The 15,769-nt window shown below is 36.6% G+C and overlaps 3 protein-coding genes across 3 annotated transcripts in view; 1 reads left to right on the top strand and 2 right to left on the bottom strand.

Moving 5' to 3' along the window:
- The window catches only part of LOC124641949 (complexin), a 302,550-nt gene that overhangs the window by 54,777 nt on the left and 232,004 nt on the right, over nt 1–15,769 (bottom strand). The gene's annotated exons all lie outside the window — the stretch shown is intronic.
- Nucleotides 3,518–5,879, top strand: LOC124641946. The gene is made up of 9 exons (XM_047180212.1): nt 3,518–4,012; nt 4,129–4,333; nt 4,435–4,620; nt 4,711–4,777; nt 4,856–4,891; nt 5,001–5,093; nt 5,171–5,245; nt 5,339–5,430; nt 5,523–5,879. Exons 1-9 carry the CDS (start codon nt 3,951–3,953, stop codon nt 5,673–5,675), a joined length of 969 nt encoding a protein of 322 aa, XP_047036168.1. The 5' UTR covers nt 3,518–3,950; the 3' UTR covers nt 5,676–5,879.
- LOC124641945 (putative nuclease HARBI1) lies at nt 5,673–7,453 on the bottom strand. The gene is made up of 5 exons (XM_047180211.1): nt 6,929–7,453; nt 6,497–6,829; nt 6,275–6,419; nt 5,865–6,191; nt 5,673–5,789 (listed from the first exon to the last, which is right to left on the bottom strand). The coding sequence occupies exons 1-5, from the start codon at nt 7,160–7,162 to the stop codon at nt 5,728–5,730; spliced, it is 1,101 nt and encodes a 366-aa protein (XP_047036167.1). The 5' UTR covers nt 7,163–7,453; the 3' UTR covers nt 5,673–5,727.

Raw genomic sequence — 15,769 nt, 5'->3', positions numbered from 1 at the left:
TTAGATTTCAAAGGACTTATGGGACACCCAGTATAATAAATAAAATCGATGAACAACCTTATTGAAATAAATAGATGGTGTAATAATTTTATTCTAGTAAAAAATTAGATAAGACCAGACAGTCTATCTGTATAAAACGAAATTGTTTCGCTGTCTTAGGTATCTGTATTTTGACGTGACAACGTCTTATAAATCGATGGAGCCGGCTGCACGCACGAAAAAACATGACTCATGCGGCGTTACCTCGCTCTGAGGCGTTACCTCGCTCTGAGGCGTTACCTCGCTCTGAGGCGTTCCATCGCACAATCGGCCTACGCGTTCGGCAGCGTTCGACATCTGTCTCTCTCCCACTTGAGTGAGCGATGCGTCCGCGTAAACAGCTGCTATTCAATAATATATTTACATATTTTCAAGTATGAAGTGCAGTGAAAAGTGAATGTGGTGTAAATTGTTTATAGCAACGATAATTGCGACGATAAAGGTAATGATTCTTTCGATATTAAATATATGTTCAGTGATATGTTGCCGAATATTCGTGCTTTCATAATTAAAATAAATAGCATCAGTCCGCTAGTGCAGCGATTGTAGGTTATGCTATAACAAAACTATAATAATAAGGTAATAGAACTATTTCACGATGAGTAAAAAATCAATTGCTTTACTATTCGATCGAAATAATTATGGAGCATAGCCAGTGTTGGGCAAAATGAAATCTAACTACTGATTACTAACTACAACTACATATTGTAGTTAGTAATCAAAACTGCAAATTACATTAAATAATCGTAAAAAGTAGTTAAAAAATTTGATTACTAACTACAAATTGTAGTTGCAATCACGATTACGAGATTACTTTTTATAACTACCTACACATTTTAAATAATCAATCGCGCGTTCATGTACTGACTTGTCGTTTGCTAGTTAAGTACAGTTACCGGCACGGAAGTCGAGCCCTGACTTTCACCTGCGCAGAAGTGATTTATTGGGTCCCTTTGGTGGTATGAAGGGAGCGCGAGGGCGGCGGTAAAGCGGTGATTGGCCCGCAGCGCATCGCGTCATAGCCGTCACTCGGGATTGGTTCTTAGCTGCGGTTGACGACGAAACACTTCGGGCCAATTTAATTGACACCAATTTTTATAAAATATATTTTTCTTTTGACGTGACAACGTCTTATAAATCGATGGAGACGGCTGCACGCACGAAAAAACATGACTCATGCGGCGTTACCTCGCTCTGAGGCGTTCCGTTTAAGGTTTGAAGTGCAAGCGAGAGCACGCAACGAGCAACAAAGAGGCACGATCGGCCTCCGCGTTCGGCAACGTTCGACATCTGACGATCAATTTCTTATGACGTTGTCACGTTCGACTATCGTCAGTAAACCGACTTTACAGACAACCGTTTTTTTAATAGACATGTAACTATTTGTTGTAAGTAAAGTCTAACAGAAAAGAAAACAAAAATGGGTAGAGTAGGTAAAACAATAAATACAAGATATATTTTTTTGATTTATTATTGGAAAACTTTAAGTACTTTTCCAGGCCTTAGTTTTAGGTTATGAATTATGATAAAAATGACTGACACAAGCATTCAAAAACAATACCACCCACCTAATTAACCCACAACCCATCTCCAGTCACCCACAAAAATGGGACCCTCGCGCAAGAGGTCCAATTACCCGCGGAGGCACTTGTGCTCGCGTCAAACGCAACGCCCGCACAAAGCGCGCCGGAAATTGCGCGCGCCTTCTTGTCCGCAAACCGGAAACCCGCCAAATTATCTGACTGTGTGTTACTGACCTTATGGTATGGATGGTAGGCTTTTTTTTGCTGTTGTTTTCGGTGTTGAGATGGTGTGTTTTGTTATTGGCTCGATTAAGTTCAATTTTGTGTTAAACAACTGTCCTAAGAGTATTCCCAGTGCACTTCAAAAACGCGTGCATTACCAGTGCATACAGAGGCGCGGATTGATTCTAAATAGGAACTGCGGTCCTATACCCAATGGTACAATGGGAAATTAAAAGAACAAAAACACAGATTACTTGTTTAATTATCAAAAATGCTCATTGGTCTAGTGGTCGTGAAGTAAGATAGCTGTGCGTGAGGTCTTCTATTCGGTTCCCGGTTTTGGCCAAAATCACTTTTTGGATTTTAAACGAACGGGTCATATGTACAGATACACATGCCTCTTATATCGAAAGGAGTCATTAAATTATTTCCTTTCCTAAAAACACATCACTTAAAATATACCAAACCATACCTCCCTCACACATCTCCAGTGACGTCAAAACATGGCGGCTCGGTATCGCTCGCGACAGCCGCGCGCGCCTCACTGCCTGCTGCCATTCATTTACTGAGCTTTTAAAATCTACACAGAATTTTGTAGGAAAATAGGTATTACATTGGGTTAGTTACAAGCGTAGTTTGAACCTAAACAATACACTACAATACTAATAATATAAGAGTATTCCCGCGATACCGCATCCTGAGGAAACTATTGCCAATGTCAGGATGAAAAGGAGCCAGAATCTTATTTTGATGTGTAAGCTTCCGACGACCTCTGTGGCGCAAAGGTCACCAAGCCGGACTGCCGAACCTGAGGTCCCGGGTTCGATTCCCGGTTCGGTCGATATTTGTGTGATGAGCATGCTTGTTGGCCGTGGTCTGGGTGTTACTATATGTATATATGTAGCTATATGTAGTTTATCAGTTGTGTTAGCACCCATAACACAAGTTAATAAATAACTTACCATGGGGCTAACCGACCGTGTGTGAAAAGGTGTAAAAAAAAAAAAAGCTATCTCACTGTAACGTTCAATCATACATTGGTAGAATACGATGGCATCTTTTGATTGACAATATGCATCTTCAAGAAAATAATATAGTGCAATGTAGAACACGTACTAAAGATATGTGTTACCCGTTTAATCGAGGTCATACATCACTCGACAAGCAACCAGTTAAATTAAACCGAGTTTAGTTATTAACTCATTCAGTGTACAAGTTACAGGCGTTACTTGACACAAGATTTATTTAACAGTCATCAGACCATTAAGTCTAACTTTTAGCCACAAGTAAATGGCTTGTAAACGATATATAGCCTATCGTTTAACACATAATACATTTATTTGTTGTAACCTTCAAACCTTACACGCAACTTTGGTTTGAGAAAAGAAATTTGCTACGACCGCTACGGCGTAGTAGTATTGCTACGCTATGCATGAACTTGCATGAACATGAGCTTGCTATATTTTGGTTGCTTGAATAAATTGACTAACATTTTCGTGGGCTCATGAATCACATGAAACTTAATTATTTTTTAGGAAAAAGCGTTGAATCGGTGAATTTGGCCTGATATTGTAATGTTTTCTATTATTTCGCGAAGAATTTTTTACTCATCTGTATGCCAAACAGCTAAATAAAACCATATCAGGGCCTGCAGTCTCGACATAAGATAGCGATTCGATCGCAAACTGACAGTCGCTAAATATTAACGAAAATATTCGCTTGCCATAACGACAGTAACGATAAACGCAAGTCTCGACAGCCGAGATAGCGGGCAACATCGCTAATTATCATGACATATTCGTGTCGGTACGATAGCGAAAACCGTATTCATAGTGCGGTGAATTTGTATTAAAATGTTGCATGTAAAAAAAATCCTTGTATTATAGGGAGAAATGGTAGACAAGATTTGCACAACCAATTTTGTTTCCTTTGACAATTATAAAGAAAATAGATGAACCTTATCATATTAAAACTTTTTGCATCGAACCGTGTAAGTAAAACATACCGTTTTTTAAGAAAACACATATTAAAGATCTTAATAGTTTGCGTACTTGCAATACAGACATAGAACATAAACAAACTGTCAATGTCAAGTTTGTTTGTGCACTTGAACATTGGTTTGATTTATAATAATAATAAAGGAGAACGGTGTATTCATTACTATTCATGGACGGTGAAGTCATTGAAACAGGCGCAGGCCTGCCGGGTGCCAGCAGCTTGAGCGTCAGGTAAGTACATCTACAACGAGAATTTTTTATTCCTATTCTTGGTACTTACTAAATTGAATACTTTGTATACATCCGAAGTATTCTGTGTTTACATAATGACTACTTTAATATTTCAGGCGTAAGCGTCTGCGTAGCCCTCGTGTTACACCCGCTCAAATTGATGCACTACTATCAATATTAGAAGCGCGTCCATATTTGCACACGCGGAAATTTACCGGCTTGCAGGGCCGGGAAAATTTCGAAACGGGCTGGAGGGAGGTTGCCGAGGAGCTCAATAATCTCCCTAACGGGTCTAGAAAGACACCAGAGCAGTGGATGACGGTAAGTCTTTTTCAAAGATTGAATTGGTTTTAATTATAAGCATGTACATGCCACGTCAGTTTTTTTTTATTATTTACTTGAGTTAATTATTCTAATTGTAGGTTTGGAGAGACTTAAAAAGCCGCGCTTGCAGTAAGGCGGCAAAATTAAAAAAAGAACAAAAACGTACCGGCAACCGAGGCGTCAGCACTGCTCCCCTGACCGAGGCCGAGAGCCGGATAATTTCAATAGTTGGGGCAGATTATTCCTTTGGGACAGACTGCCCGGACGCTATGCCAGAGGAAGATGTAAGTTGTGATTATTGTATTCAATACAATTTAATATTCTCAATCTTTGAATGTTGATAACACTAAAAATACTTTTATTGTTATTTACAGTTATTACAACATGAGATGGAGGCTGGGGTGGTAATCTCTGAGGTTCTCACCTTACCTCATTCTCAGGGTAAGTTTTTAAATTAATAGGTACTCAATTCAAAATATAATTATTTTAATTTTAATGTTACTATTTATTTTATTACAGCTAGAGATTTTGTGGAATTGTTACCGACTGAAACAAGTAAGTTGGAGTTTTTAGTAACTAGTTGGTTACTGCTATAATATATTTTATTATGTGTATACATCTGTACACTAATGTTACCAAAATATTAATTAACAAAATATTTTAGCAATCAATGACAGCAGAGCAACGGCTGGTTCTTCACCACCACCCATCCAAGAACAAGTGCAAGATGCCCCTCAGTCGCCAGTACTACAAATGAGTAAGTTGCAGTTATTTTGCTCACCTATGTTTATTTTCATTGATTTTTATTTAATGTGTTATAATTGATAATTCCAGCAGTACGTGGCAGAAGGACAGAAACTGTTGCATCATCAACACCACCACTGCGACAGAGACCCAGAAGAAAGAGGAGTAAGCTTAAATTTTATTTATAATAAAAACATTAGTTCTGCAGGTGGGTCAGCCAATAATTCCTACAATACCAATAATTTTGGGTATTTTCAGATCTGAATCCTCGCCAAAGTGTTTCTGAGCAATATAGTGCAGCTCGACGAGAATTTCTAGCAGTTGCAGAAGCAAATGCTGCTACAATGAAGGTGTGTTATAGTGTAAATTTCCTCTTAATTATTATACACACTAGCATGCTAGAGAACATTAAGACACATTCAGTAAATCCAACGTTTTTTAGATGCTGGCAACTGCTGCTCAAGCGCAAGCAGATGCTGCCAAGATGCAGGCTGAGGCAGCCAAGGTACAAGCCGAGGCGACGCTGCAATTGGTAAAAGTTGGAAACAAAATAGCTGACGCAATAAATAATTACATAAATAAAAATAATAAATGATATAAAATGTTTTTTATTTGAAACAGTACATAAATGAAAAAAAGTATAATAATTATGTGAAACTAGTGTTAATTAGCCTTCTTCTTATGCGCTCTGCAACAGCTCGCCCAGAACCTGCATAACAAAAATAAAATGTATTGGTGTTAGGTATACATACATAGTAAAATAAAAAATCAGTTCATAAGTTACCTGTAACTTCTAACATATCATCATGGAATCTACTATTATCCACCAGCTGCATGGATGTGGTGGACTCTGGTTCCGGTAATTTATATGTTATCCGCATATTGTGGAGCACTGCACATGCGTTAATTATTAGGCCAGCCATATAGGGTTCGTACATTAACTGGCGTTGGTGTGATAGACATCTAAACACAGATTTTAGCACACCGAAGCATCTTTCTATGATGTTCCTAGCTGAGCAGTGTGCTTCGGTATATTTATATTCCGGTGTGCCAGGCTGTTGATGTTTTATGGGAGTCATTAACCACGGTTCCAGAGGATATCCATCATCACCTAAAAGATTAAAAATACAAAGTAATTTCAGAAGTCGAATGGGCAACCTCTTCGAGGCAGATTTATAATGTTCATTTATTTACCAAGCAGCCAAGCACGGCGGTCCCCATTTTCAAAATGTCGCTTCATTGTTGAGCGCACCGGTGAATTTGCCCATATGTGAGCATCATGTCTCGCTCCTGGCCATCGAGCATTAATATTTAAAATAATAAGATCAGGGTCACACACCTGTAATATATTAAATATGTAAGTACATATTTTTCAAACAATATTTTTAGATATTATAGAACTGAAGGTCAACTTACAGCTTGCACATTTAATGAATGGCCCTCATGGTGACCACTCACATAAGACTCCTCATTGGTCTTAGGAGCTAAAATTTTTATATGGGTGCAATCAATGGCTCCAATTACCCCTGGGAATGGCTGTGGGGCATTTCTAAATTTCTGTTTTGCCGCATGGCGTTCTCCTTGAGTCATTGGAAATTTAATATATTTTCTTAAAAGTTTTTCATTTATTGCCGAAGTTACAGCCCGGATGACTCGGCTAACAGATTTTTGGCTCATGCTACAACCCCACTGCAAGCCAACAGGTTGTTGGTAGCACCCACATGCGTAAAATCGGAGTGCCGTCAGTATCTAATAAGAAGAAAATTTAAAAAAAGTTCAACCTTAGTTATAAGAAAAAATATATTATAGAAATATTATTTATGCACGGTAGGTCGCAAAGACACTTACTTGGGACTCCACAGAAAGTCCGTAAGGCCGTCGTCTTTGGAGAGATGGACGCAGTTCACTTAGTAGCCTGTGAAACATTTCCTTTGAAATTCTATACATTTGAAGAAATTGGCCATCCTCCAAATCCAAGGGATTTTCATCGTTTCGCTTGTTTCGTGCTATTTGTCGACCCATAAGCACATCGCGTCTGTGCTCGAGCACAACTAAGTCCCATGCTAAATATTCAGAAGCCATTATTTATTAAATTACTATTTATTTAATATTTTCTGACGTAAAATAAACAAATATAGGAACGATATCGATAGTAGCTATCACTTAGCGGGCTGTCAAAAACTGTCGCAAGGAAATTCTATGACATAACGATAAATCGTTATCTTACCGAAAATATTCGGTAACTTTGCGATGACACTCGATAGTTTTGGCAGTAGAGACTACCAAAAATCGTTACGATCGGATCGTTAGGACTTATCGACCGAATTTTGTCGTTAAGCGATCGCTATCTTTGTCGAGACTGCAGGCCCAGGTCATTTATTTCATTGAAAGTAATACTATAAAAAGTAACAAAACACATAGAAAAATCTAAATATACAAACAAGCATTGGAACGCCTTACAAATCTCTTTGGACTATTCAGAGGCGCGATATCCGCGTATCCGCCATATCCGCCTAGTATCCGACCTTATCGCAAACCGTGAGTTATTTCCGCGGATATCCGAAATAATCCCTCTTTATGACCTGAGGATTGTTCGCGTATAAACGCGTATAAATGCGTATAAATGTTTATATCGGCGCGGATCAAAGGCGGATATATCTTGGTAAATGCGTTGACATGTTTTTATGTATTACATTTCAATTGTGCTGCATTTATGTTTTGGGGGATTTTGGGAGTACTCGCGGAAGATATATTGCAGATATAGTAGTTGGTTATAGTTGTTGGTTTGGCGGTAGTTAAGATCTGTGTATTTTGTTGATATTTTTGCAGTGTACCTTATTTAATGCTTGTTGTTTTGATGCGGTCTCGCGCACAGCTCAATCAAAAGAGCCGACTCCTCAACTATATACATAAACTGTTAAATAGTTAAGAACTTTTTTTCATTGATAGATACGTAGCTACGTACTACGTATCATTAAAAGTAATAGGCATGGTTTTATTTCACATCACTAATGAGCAAAAGAATCTTCATTTCTTTACCAACTTTACTTGATCGTGACACCTTCAAGAGAAAAACAATATTCTGAGATAGTTCTACATGTGTATGTGGGTGCGTTCAGAAAATAAAATAACTGCGAAACGCTGTGTAGGGATCAAATAATAATATATGCGATTGTACTACCGTATGACTTTGTTCACGAATATACGGGACAATAATTTGTACTGTCACGTGAGTACTTTCTTCTGACATCTGAAGATTTTTTTCTTCAGCTTTCTCTTTATCATCCGCTGTCTAGCCTTTTCCTTTTCAATTCTATGTTAGTGTTAGCTTCCAGTGTAACCGGAAGCAGCTGAGTATCAGTATTTTATAAGGAGAGACTGGATATCTGACCTCATTAACCCGGGTAACCCAATACCCCTTGGTAAGACTCACTGGCTTCTGATCACTTGTAACGACTACCAAAGATGTTCAGCTTCATCTTTCTCCGTCGTTACAAAATTAATTTACTACAAAAATACAATTAAAACTCTGATAAAAAAAAGAAGTTTAAATATCAGCAAAATGTCGATCCATTTTCAATATTCACAAGTCAATGTGTTCCAGTTTGCTTCAAATGCCTTTGCACTACAAAAATACCAGGTTTTAAAACCGCGCGTGCCCGCCATGGATTCCAACTCCCGTATGTTTCAGGAATGCGGGTGAGTCGCGCCGGTTGTCATGGCAACGACACGTCTAGCCCCGCCCCCTCGTTACGCGCTAGTGATGCGCTGACGTCGATGTTTTGGATATCGATATACAATTTTGTGCGATTATTGTAAATGTATTCGTTTGCGTTATTATTTTTAGATCAATTTGTAACGAAAAAATATGTATATTGTGTCACAAAAAATTATGTCAAGCTGACCTTAATAAAAAGTAAGTTTTGAATGTGTCTTTTTTATTGTTCTATTCTTTTTCCAATAATTAATACAAAAAATAACTAGATTCATCTAGAATCAAATAATGTTATTTTCAAAAACGTTATTTTTTCGACCAAATGCAACTAACAACATAAAATGTAATAAAAACAATCAGTATTTATCGTAATAATCATAAATTCTGACTATCACTAACCAACACCTGAAAACCCCACCTTTCACCTACAAATATTATCGACGTGCAATCCATTACATGATTAGATATAAAAAGGGGTTTATTACAAAGCACTTTATGGCTCATATCGTGACGTGCCAGAATGCGGCGCCGTGACGGATCGGAACGGATCGGGACGGATGCCGGAACAGGACATCGTAAGAATATCAACTGGGGTCGCGAATAAAGGGTGTGAATGCCTGAACTATGATCAATTCTTTACTGGGTTTGTGAGTGGTTTTGTTATGAATTTGTATACCTTTACGCAGGAATATAAGAAACTGAAAATTTGTGTAAGGTGGGTATGAATAATAAATATACGAAACAGTATATTTTCTTACAATTGACATGCATGATCCAAATACAGCGCAACTATTGCAAAATGTAAGTTCAACTTTTATAAAAAGTGTATCAGGGCGTTCATTATCGGTCAAACCATTAAAACGATTTTTGGAATGTGGCACGTAATTTCTGGTGTTTTTATAAGTATGTAAACTAGACCTCACAAAGACCTTTAACTTTAATTTTGGCAGTTAAAGCTAAAAATTAACACAAAAACCGTTACATCACTAGTAACATGTCAAGCACTACTCTCTTCAAACGTCATTTGCAACTAATGAGGGCTTTAACATTCAAGCCTAGGAATATCTACCTAGAATTCAATAGAAATGTGGTCTCTTTACTACGGTTTACATTCACTTTAATAACTTAATCCCTTCATAGTTATTGACTTGCGTGTGTATTATAAAATGTGTTGTCAAAAAAAGTCATTTATGTTAATTACAAATTGCTGCACATATTTTTTACCCTGTTTTTGATTAACGGTGAATGGAAATTAATTAACAATTGAATCCTTTTTAGGGTTCCGTACCCAAAGGGTAAAATGGGACCCTATTGTTTTCGCTCCTCTGTCCGTCCGTCCGTCCGTCTGTCACCAGGCTGTATCTCATGAATCGTGATAGCTAGAGAGTTGAAATTTTCACAGATAATGTATTTCTGTTGCCGCTATAACAACAAATACTGAAAACTAGAAAAAAATAAATAGTTGGGGGCTCCCATACAACAAACGTGATTTTTTGCTCATTTTTGCTCGATATCCATAAATATATATAGAATATTACTTTGGATAGTACGGAACCCTTCGTGCGCGAGTCCGACTCGCACTTGGCCGGTTTTTTTACAATATTGATAATTATTTTCAATTTGGCTTTTACACTGGACTTTTTAAACAATGTTCTATTTCCCTACCACTAACATAAAAACCAACAAACATACATAAAATAAGGCCTACCACCCATTAACACGAACCACTTACAAAACCAACAGACACCTCAAAATTCACCAATTTATAAAATATTCCGTCCAATATCCGTATCGATAATCCGGTCACGTCCCTACGCCGTCACTGACATTCCGCGCATAGTGAAGTGCCGGCGTCGATATTTGCCGCCGCATATTAAGATGGCATTCTTTGCAGTGTTGGTAGACAATGCCGGCTATATGAGTTATCGATCCTTGATGTGTTTTTCACTTAAATGGAAGGTTTAATGGGGGCTGTTTGACGTTAAATAACAATGGGTTAGTAGGTTGTTTTTTTTAGCGGGATGATGTGAAGAGTGAATGATTGTTCTTATTTGTATTTGTGTAGTATTAGAATCTTGTTAGCAATATTAGAACAGTATGCATAATGGTTCAAGGGAATTCAATAGTTTGTATCAAAGCATACATACCTATAAAAGACACATGTATCTATTAAGATTTTTAGGGGTTTCCACGATCTTACCTGTAAAAAAAGAACAAAATGTATTAGTACCATTCTTATAAGAGTCAATAAAATATATGTTTTGTCTAAAAAGTTTGCAATCCAAATGGTTAAGCCATGTTAAAAACATGTGACGCAAGTCTGGGTTTTGAAATACGAGCATAAAAACGATTCAGTTACCTGAAACTTTAAAATAAAGATGACAATCAAACAAATAAAGTTACCTACCGTTAGGATCAAAATGTATCGATATAATATTATTAGTACAATGTAACAGCACTATCATCTGAACTCAGGCGAATGGATACCGCGTTGAACCTAAAAGAACCTTTACATATCAGACTAGAAGTCTTTGATTGGTTAGATTGGCACATAGCACAACTAAAACCATATTTGTTTTATACCTCCTTTCCTTGTTCCTTAAACGTGGTAGTTAAATATGGAAACATCATCATTTCCCGAGCCTTTTCCCAACTATGTTGGGGTCGACTTCCAGTCTAACCGGATGTAGCTGAGTACCAGTATTTTTACAAGGAGCAACTGCCTATCTGACCTCCTCAACACCCGAGCAACCCGGTACCCCTTGGTTAGACTGGCGTGAGACTTACTGGCTTCTGACTATCCGTAACGACTGCCAAGGATGTTCAATGACAGCCAGGACCTACAGTTTAACGTGCCATCCGAAACACAGAAATATGAAAACAATAGCTAAATAAAACATGTGCACACGAAGCAATGGTAACTGAACCTTTTGTCTCAACTTAAAGTCGGCGACTTTGATCGCTCCCGTTACTTTACAACCGAGACTTTCTCACTAACTTCAGTAAATGTTATCTCTCAAGACAATAGTTAAGTTTTCTTTAGTTATTTAAAGTTTAAAGGATTAAAGGTGTTCGTTTTGACGAAATATTTTCTGTTTTTTGAAGATTATCGTAGTTGCTAACTGGGATTTGTTCAAAATGGTTTATGAGTGTGGTACCTGTACTGAGAATTGGAGTAAAGTAGGTTCTGTGTAAGACTGTTGTCTTTTTGAAAATTGCCGCGACAAGAACTTAAGTGATTATAATAAATAAGACCACCATTCTGGCATAGCTAAGTAATTATACATATCAGAAAGTTATATCTCGACTTCAGATTTAGCACAGCTGCAGTTCATACATGAGTAGGTGAATGGTTTGAAATATCAATATTCGGCACATTCAGAATGACCTAACATAAACAAAAAGAACAACACTGTTGCTCAATGTCTTTCCATTTTACACAAGCTTACGCCCGCGGTTTCATACGCCACCAGAATGATCTACTTCTGAAACATTTTACATTTTTTGTTTAAATACATATTTTGAGCTTGAAAAACAAGTATCCTATACATATGTGTTAAGTTGTATCGCGTCTAGATGTAAAAAATATCCAAACCCACAAAAACATCCACATTTTTACTATATCAGTAGGTAGGATTAATGTGTGAATATTGGTTTAGATATTCCAAGTGACACTCACAGGTAATAAATTATAATTGTTCACAAATTAGTATTGTACCACTTCTGGTTATTAATTACAATGTTATACATATGATATTCAATACGTGTTTGTATGATTAATGATCAAGTATGTAAATTGGGTCGGTTAGGTGGAATAATGTTATGTATGAAAACAAGCTTTTGAATTCATACTTTATCTTCTTCAAATAAAAAGGCAAAATCAATAAATATGTGAACTGACCATTTTGAAACCAGAAAAGTAAATATACGTAAGTAATAAGTAGTAGAAATACGTTCGTAAGTACCTAATTCGAAATATTTTTGTACAAATATTTTCGAAACAAGTTTTCTCACGGGTAATAAATAACAAGAACGTCTAATCCATAATTATCGAGTTACTTAAAAATATTTTTACTGGGTACCAGTAATTATCTTCATTAACAATTAAGGTAATTAACCAATTACAAATTGGTCCTAATCCTAGTAATAACAATGTTATTGTTCTAAGGGTGTCGGGAATTCCCGGGTTTCCCCGAACACCCCCGAAGTGAGGCTCATTATAGGGTGCGTAGGCGCATAAAACCAATGCCAAAATTAAAATCGATCTCAGTTACCCGCAGTTTGAAGTCGGGAGCTGAGGGAGGATTTTACAAAAAATTCTGATTGATTTTGCTTTCGTACCTAATAATAAATATTCTTTTTATTTTATGTTTAAATTCGATTTCTGAGTGTAAAAATTCTACAGTGTATAAACTAAGATATTTAGTGTTCTGTGTTTTTTGGTGAAAATGAAGAAATCTCAAGCTTATTATTACGAGGACGTGGTGTTTCAGATGGTAAGTTACAAGCATTTTTTTTAATAATAAATGATACATTATTTATTTAGACCGAATACCGTAGTTGAAAATATAAAAGTCTAATCAATAATTTCATTTTTATATCATTGTGATTCCTTGTGTGTAGATGTAGGTATTTGTTAACAAAAACATGTAATCGAGTTGGATAACTAAAGTCACGCAATACAAACTTTTTTCTGATTCCTACACTGACGCTCTAACTAATGAGTTTGTGAAAGAACTGAACAGGGCTTTATACATACATACCTGAACATTTACATAGTAGGTATATGTTTTGTATGTAGTTTACTACGTATGTAGTAACTCATTTATAGGTCTGTTATTTGGTGTTCTGTAATATGTAGCTGGTTTTGTTTAGCAATAGGTATATCTAGGTAAAAATTGTTTTCAGTTCAACTTTTATCGACACGATTGACGTCGTGGTTCATCTCAGATCAGGGTTCGATTCCCGCACGGGACTGCTCAATTGTGTGTCTAAACAGTCATAACTGTTTAGGGTCAGGTATTGATTAAGTATGCATATGTGTCTGTGTGTATAATTACGCGACCCAGAAGAAATTTTATAGCTGTTGTTCAACGTAATTATATTTAAAGAACAATAAATACGTGACAGCGTTTACAGCACACTGATCAAAAACTAACAGCAACTTTTTCATCACAGAAGATCTTAAACAAACATTTTATTTTCTCAGGATCTGAACCTCCAAGATGTCCGCCGCGACCTCATCCAACTCCTAGAAGAGTACAAGTTCAAGGACTGCCTCTCCTGCAACCGCCTCAAGTGCTGCTGTTCCACCTCTCGCAGTACCACCTTCTCCGTCACCAGCAGCGACAGCGCACTGCCAGACGACAGCGAGCCCGGCTCCAAGGACATGTACTACTACAATGCTGCCCCACCAGCCGACACGCTCCCAAAACCCCGCTGGCCACAGAACACAGCCAGCAATGAACACGCAAAACCCTCCCCCCACAAAGCATCCATCAAATCACTCAACAACTGGATAAAGGCCTCCATACCCAACGTAACCCAATCAACTTCAAGAGTCAGTTTCCCCGTACCGAGGAAAGTGCTGGATCATGTCAATTATTCATGGCCGCCTTTTCCCAAGTCGATATGGAGTGACGAAAAGCTGAAAGAGACGACCGACAGGGAACGGATCCTTTTTAATGAGCGTGAGGGAGACGCCAATAGTTCTGTGGAGGCCTTCTTCAAATATTTTAGTGGGAACCGAAACATTTCTAAGAATGCCTTCGCATGTTGATGGTGGATGTTAAAAATGGATTACGAGGTACATCGCGTTGTTTTTATTACGTTGATTGACAAGAGTGCCTTAAATAATGCAATGTAACATACACGCGGTTAATAATGGTTGTGTCTTATTAGTGGTTAAAGGAAATCTGATAGCAGATCTGTAATGATTTTATTTGTGTATTTTTTTTATTCTTATATGTTTATTTTTTAAGATGTGGAAGGTATTTTACTAAATGAGAGGGTACATCCAATATTGTCATCATAAAACCTTATTTGTGCACTGGTATTTAAATAGTCTTGTCAACTTAATTTATTAAAATAAAATAAAAATGGATAAGTACAAGATGAACGTAATTGAACACATCGACAAAGCAGTACTTTCTAGTAAGCGTACTCATTAGTAAATTAAAACTTTATTAGATTGGTAAATGTAATATATATGGAAAAACAATATTGTCAATTAGTACCTGAATAATTAGTAACTAATCACTGTCTATTATTTAGGTAGGTTTAATTATAAATGTTCACGATAAGTTGCACCACTTACGTATAAACATGTATACGTGTAATGTTTAAATTAATCTTTGACGAAATGGTGAAATAATTACCTATGTCAAGTAACCCAATAAGGCCCAAGTTAGCCATAAGTTTTCTTTAAAACATCTGTTATGTCTTTTCTGCTGAGTTTTCATGTCCAATATTCAAACTAAATAGTTGTTTAAAGAAAAATGGACGATTGTGTAGTCGGTGAACATGGGCCCTAGTTAAGCTAAGTGTCGATAGTGCCTATGGCGTCTAATAGATGGCGCTTTTATCAAGAAAGCATGTTTGACAAAAAATATTGTAATTAATAAATCTTGTAATGATTGTATGTAGTAAGTTAAGATCAATATGGAAAAAAGTATACAATTAATTTATTGTAGAAGATAAAATTCGAAATCTTACAAAGTGTAAGTAAAATAAACAAAAAAAATGAAAAATTGAAATCTTACCTCGCTGTAAGTAAAAACATAATAAAAAAATATAAAAAGTAAAAAACAAAAAAAAATCTGCTATGATAATAATTTATTGCAGTAATACTTGTATATTTTCTGTATTTTTTATAACGCAATGTATTAGAAGTAATTTGTATTTGAAATTCTGTTTGTGATTTAAAATGAAAGTGCAAATGAATGAATTAATGTGAAGCTAATACCTTTATTGTA

The sequence above is a fragment of the Helicoverpa zea genome, chromosome 23 (assembly GCF_022581195.2).
Source record: "Helicoverpa zea isolate HzStark_Cry1AcR chromosome 23, ilHelZeax1.1, whole genome shotgun sequence".
NCBI classification, from domain to species: Eukaryota; Metazoa; Arthropoda; class Insecta; order Lepidoptera; family Noctuidae; genus Helicoverpa; species Helicoverpa zea.
Note: the sequence above shows the minus strand (reverse complement) of the source record. Positions and strands in the feature narration are given on the sequence as shown.

Coding starts and splice junctions, on each gene's coding strand:
- LOC124641946 (XM_047180212.1), top strand. CDS start 3,951: ATGGACGGTGAAGTCATTGAAACAGGCGCAGGCCTGCCGGGTGCCAGC. Junction 4,013..4,128: donor GCCAGCAGCTTGAGCGTCAG/GTAAGTACATCT, acceptor TTAATATTTCAG/GCGTAAGCGTCTGCGTAGCC. Junction 5,431..5,522: donor CAAATGCTGCTACAATGAAG/GTGTGTTATAGT, acceptor AACGTTTTTTAG/ATGCTGGCAACTGCTGCTCA.
- LOC124641945 (XM_047180211.1), bottom strand. CDS start 7,162: ATGGCTTCTGAATATTTAGCATGGGACTTAGTTGTGCTCGAGCACAGA. Junction 6,420..6,496: donor ATTCATTAAATGTGCAAGCT/GTAAGTTGACCT, acceptor AATATATTACAG/GTGTGTGACCCTGATCTTAT. Junction 5,790..5,864: donor TGATATGTTAGAAGTTACAG/GTAACTTATGAA, acceptor TTTGTTATGCAG/GTTCTGGGCGAGCTGTTGCA.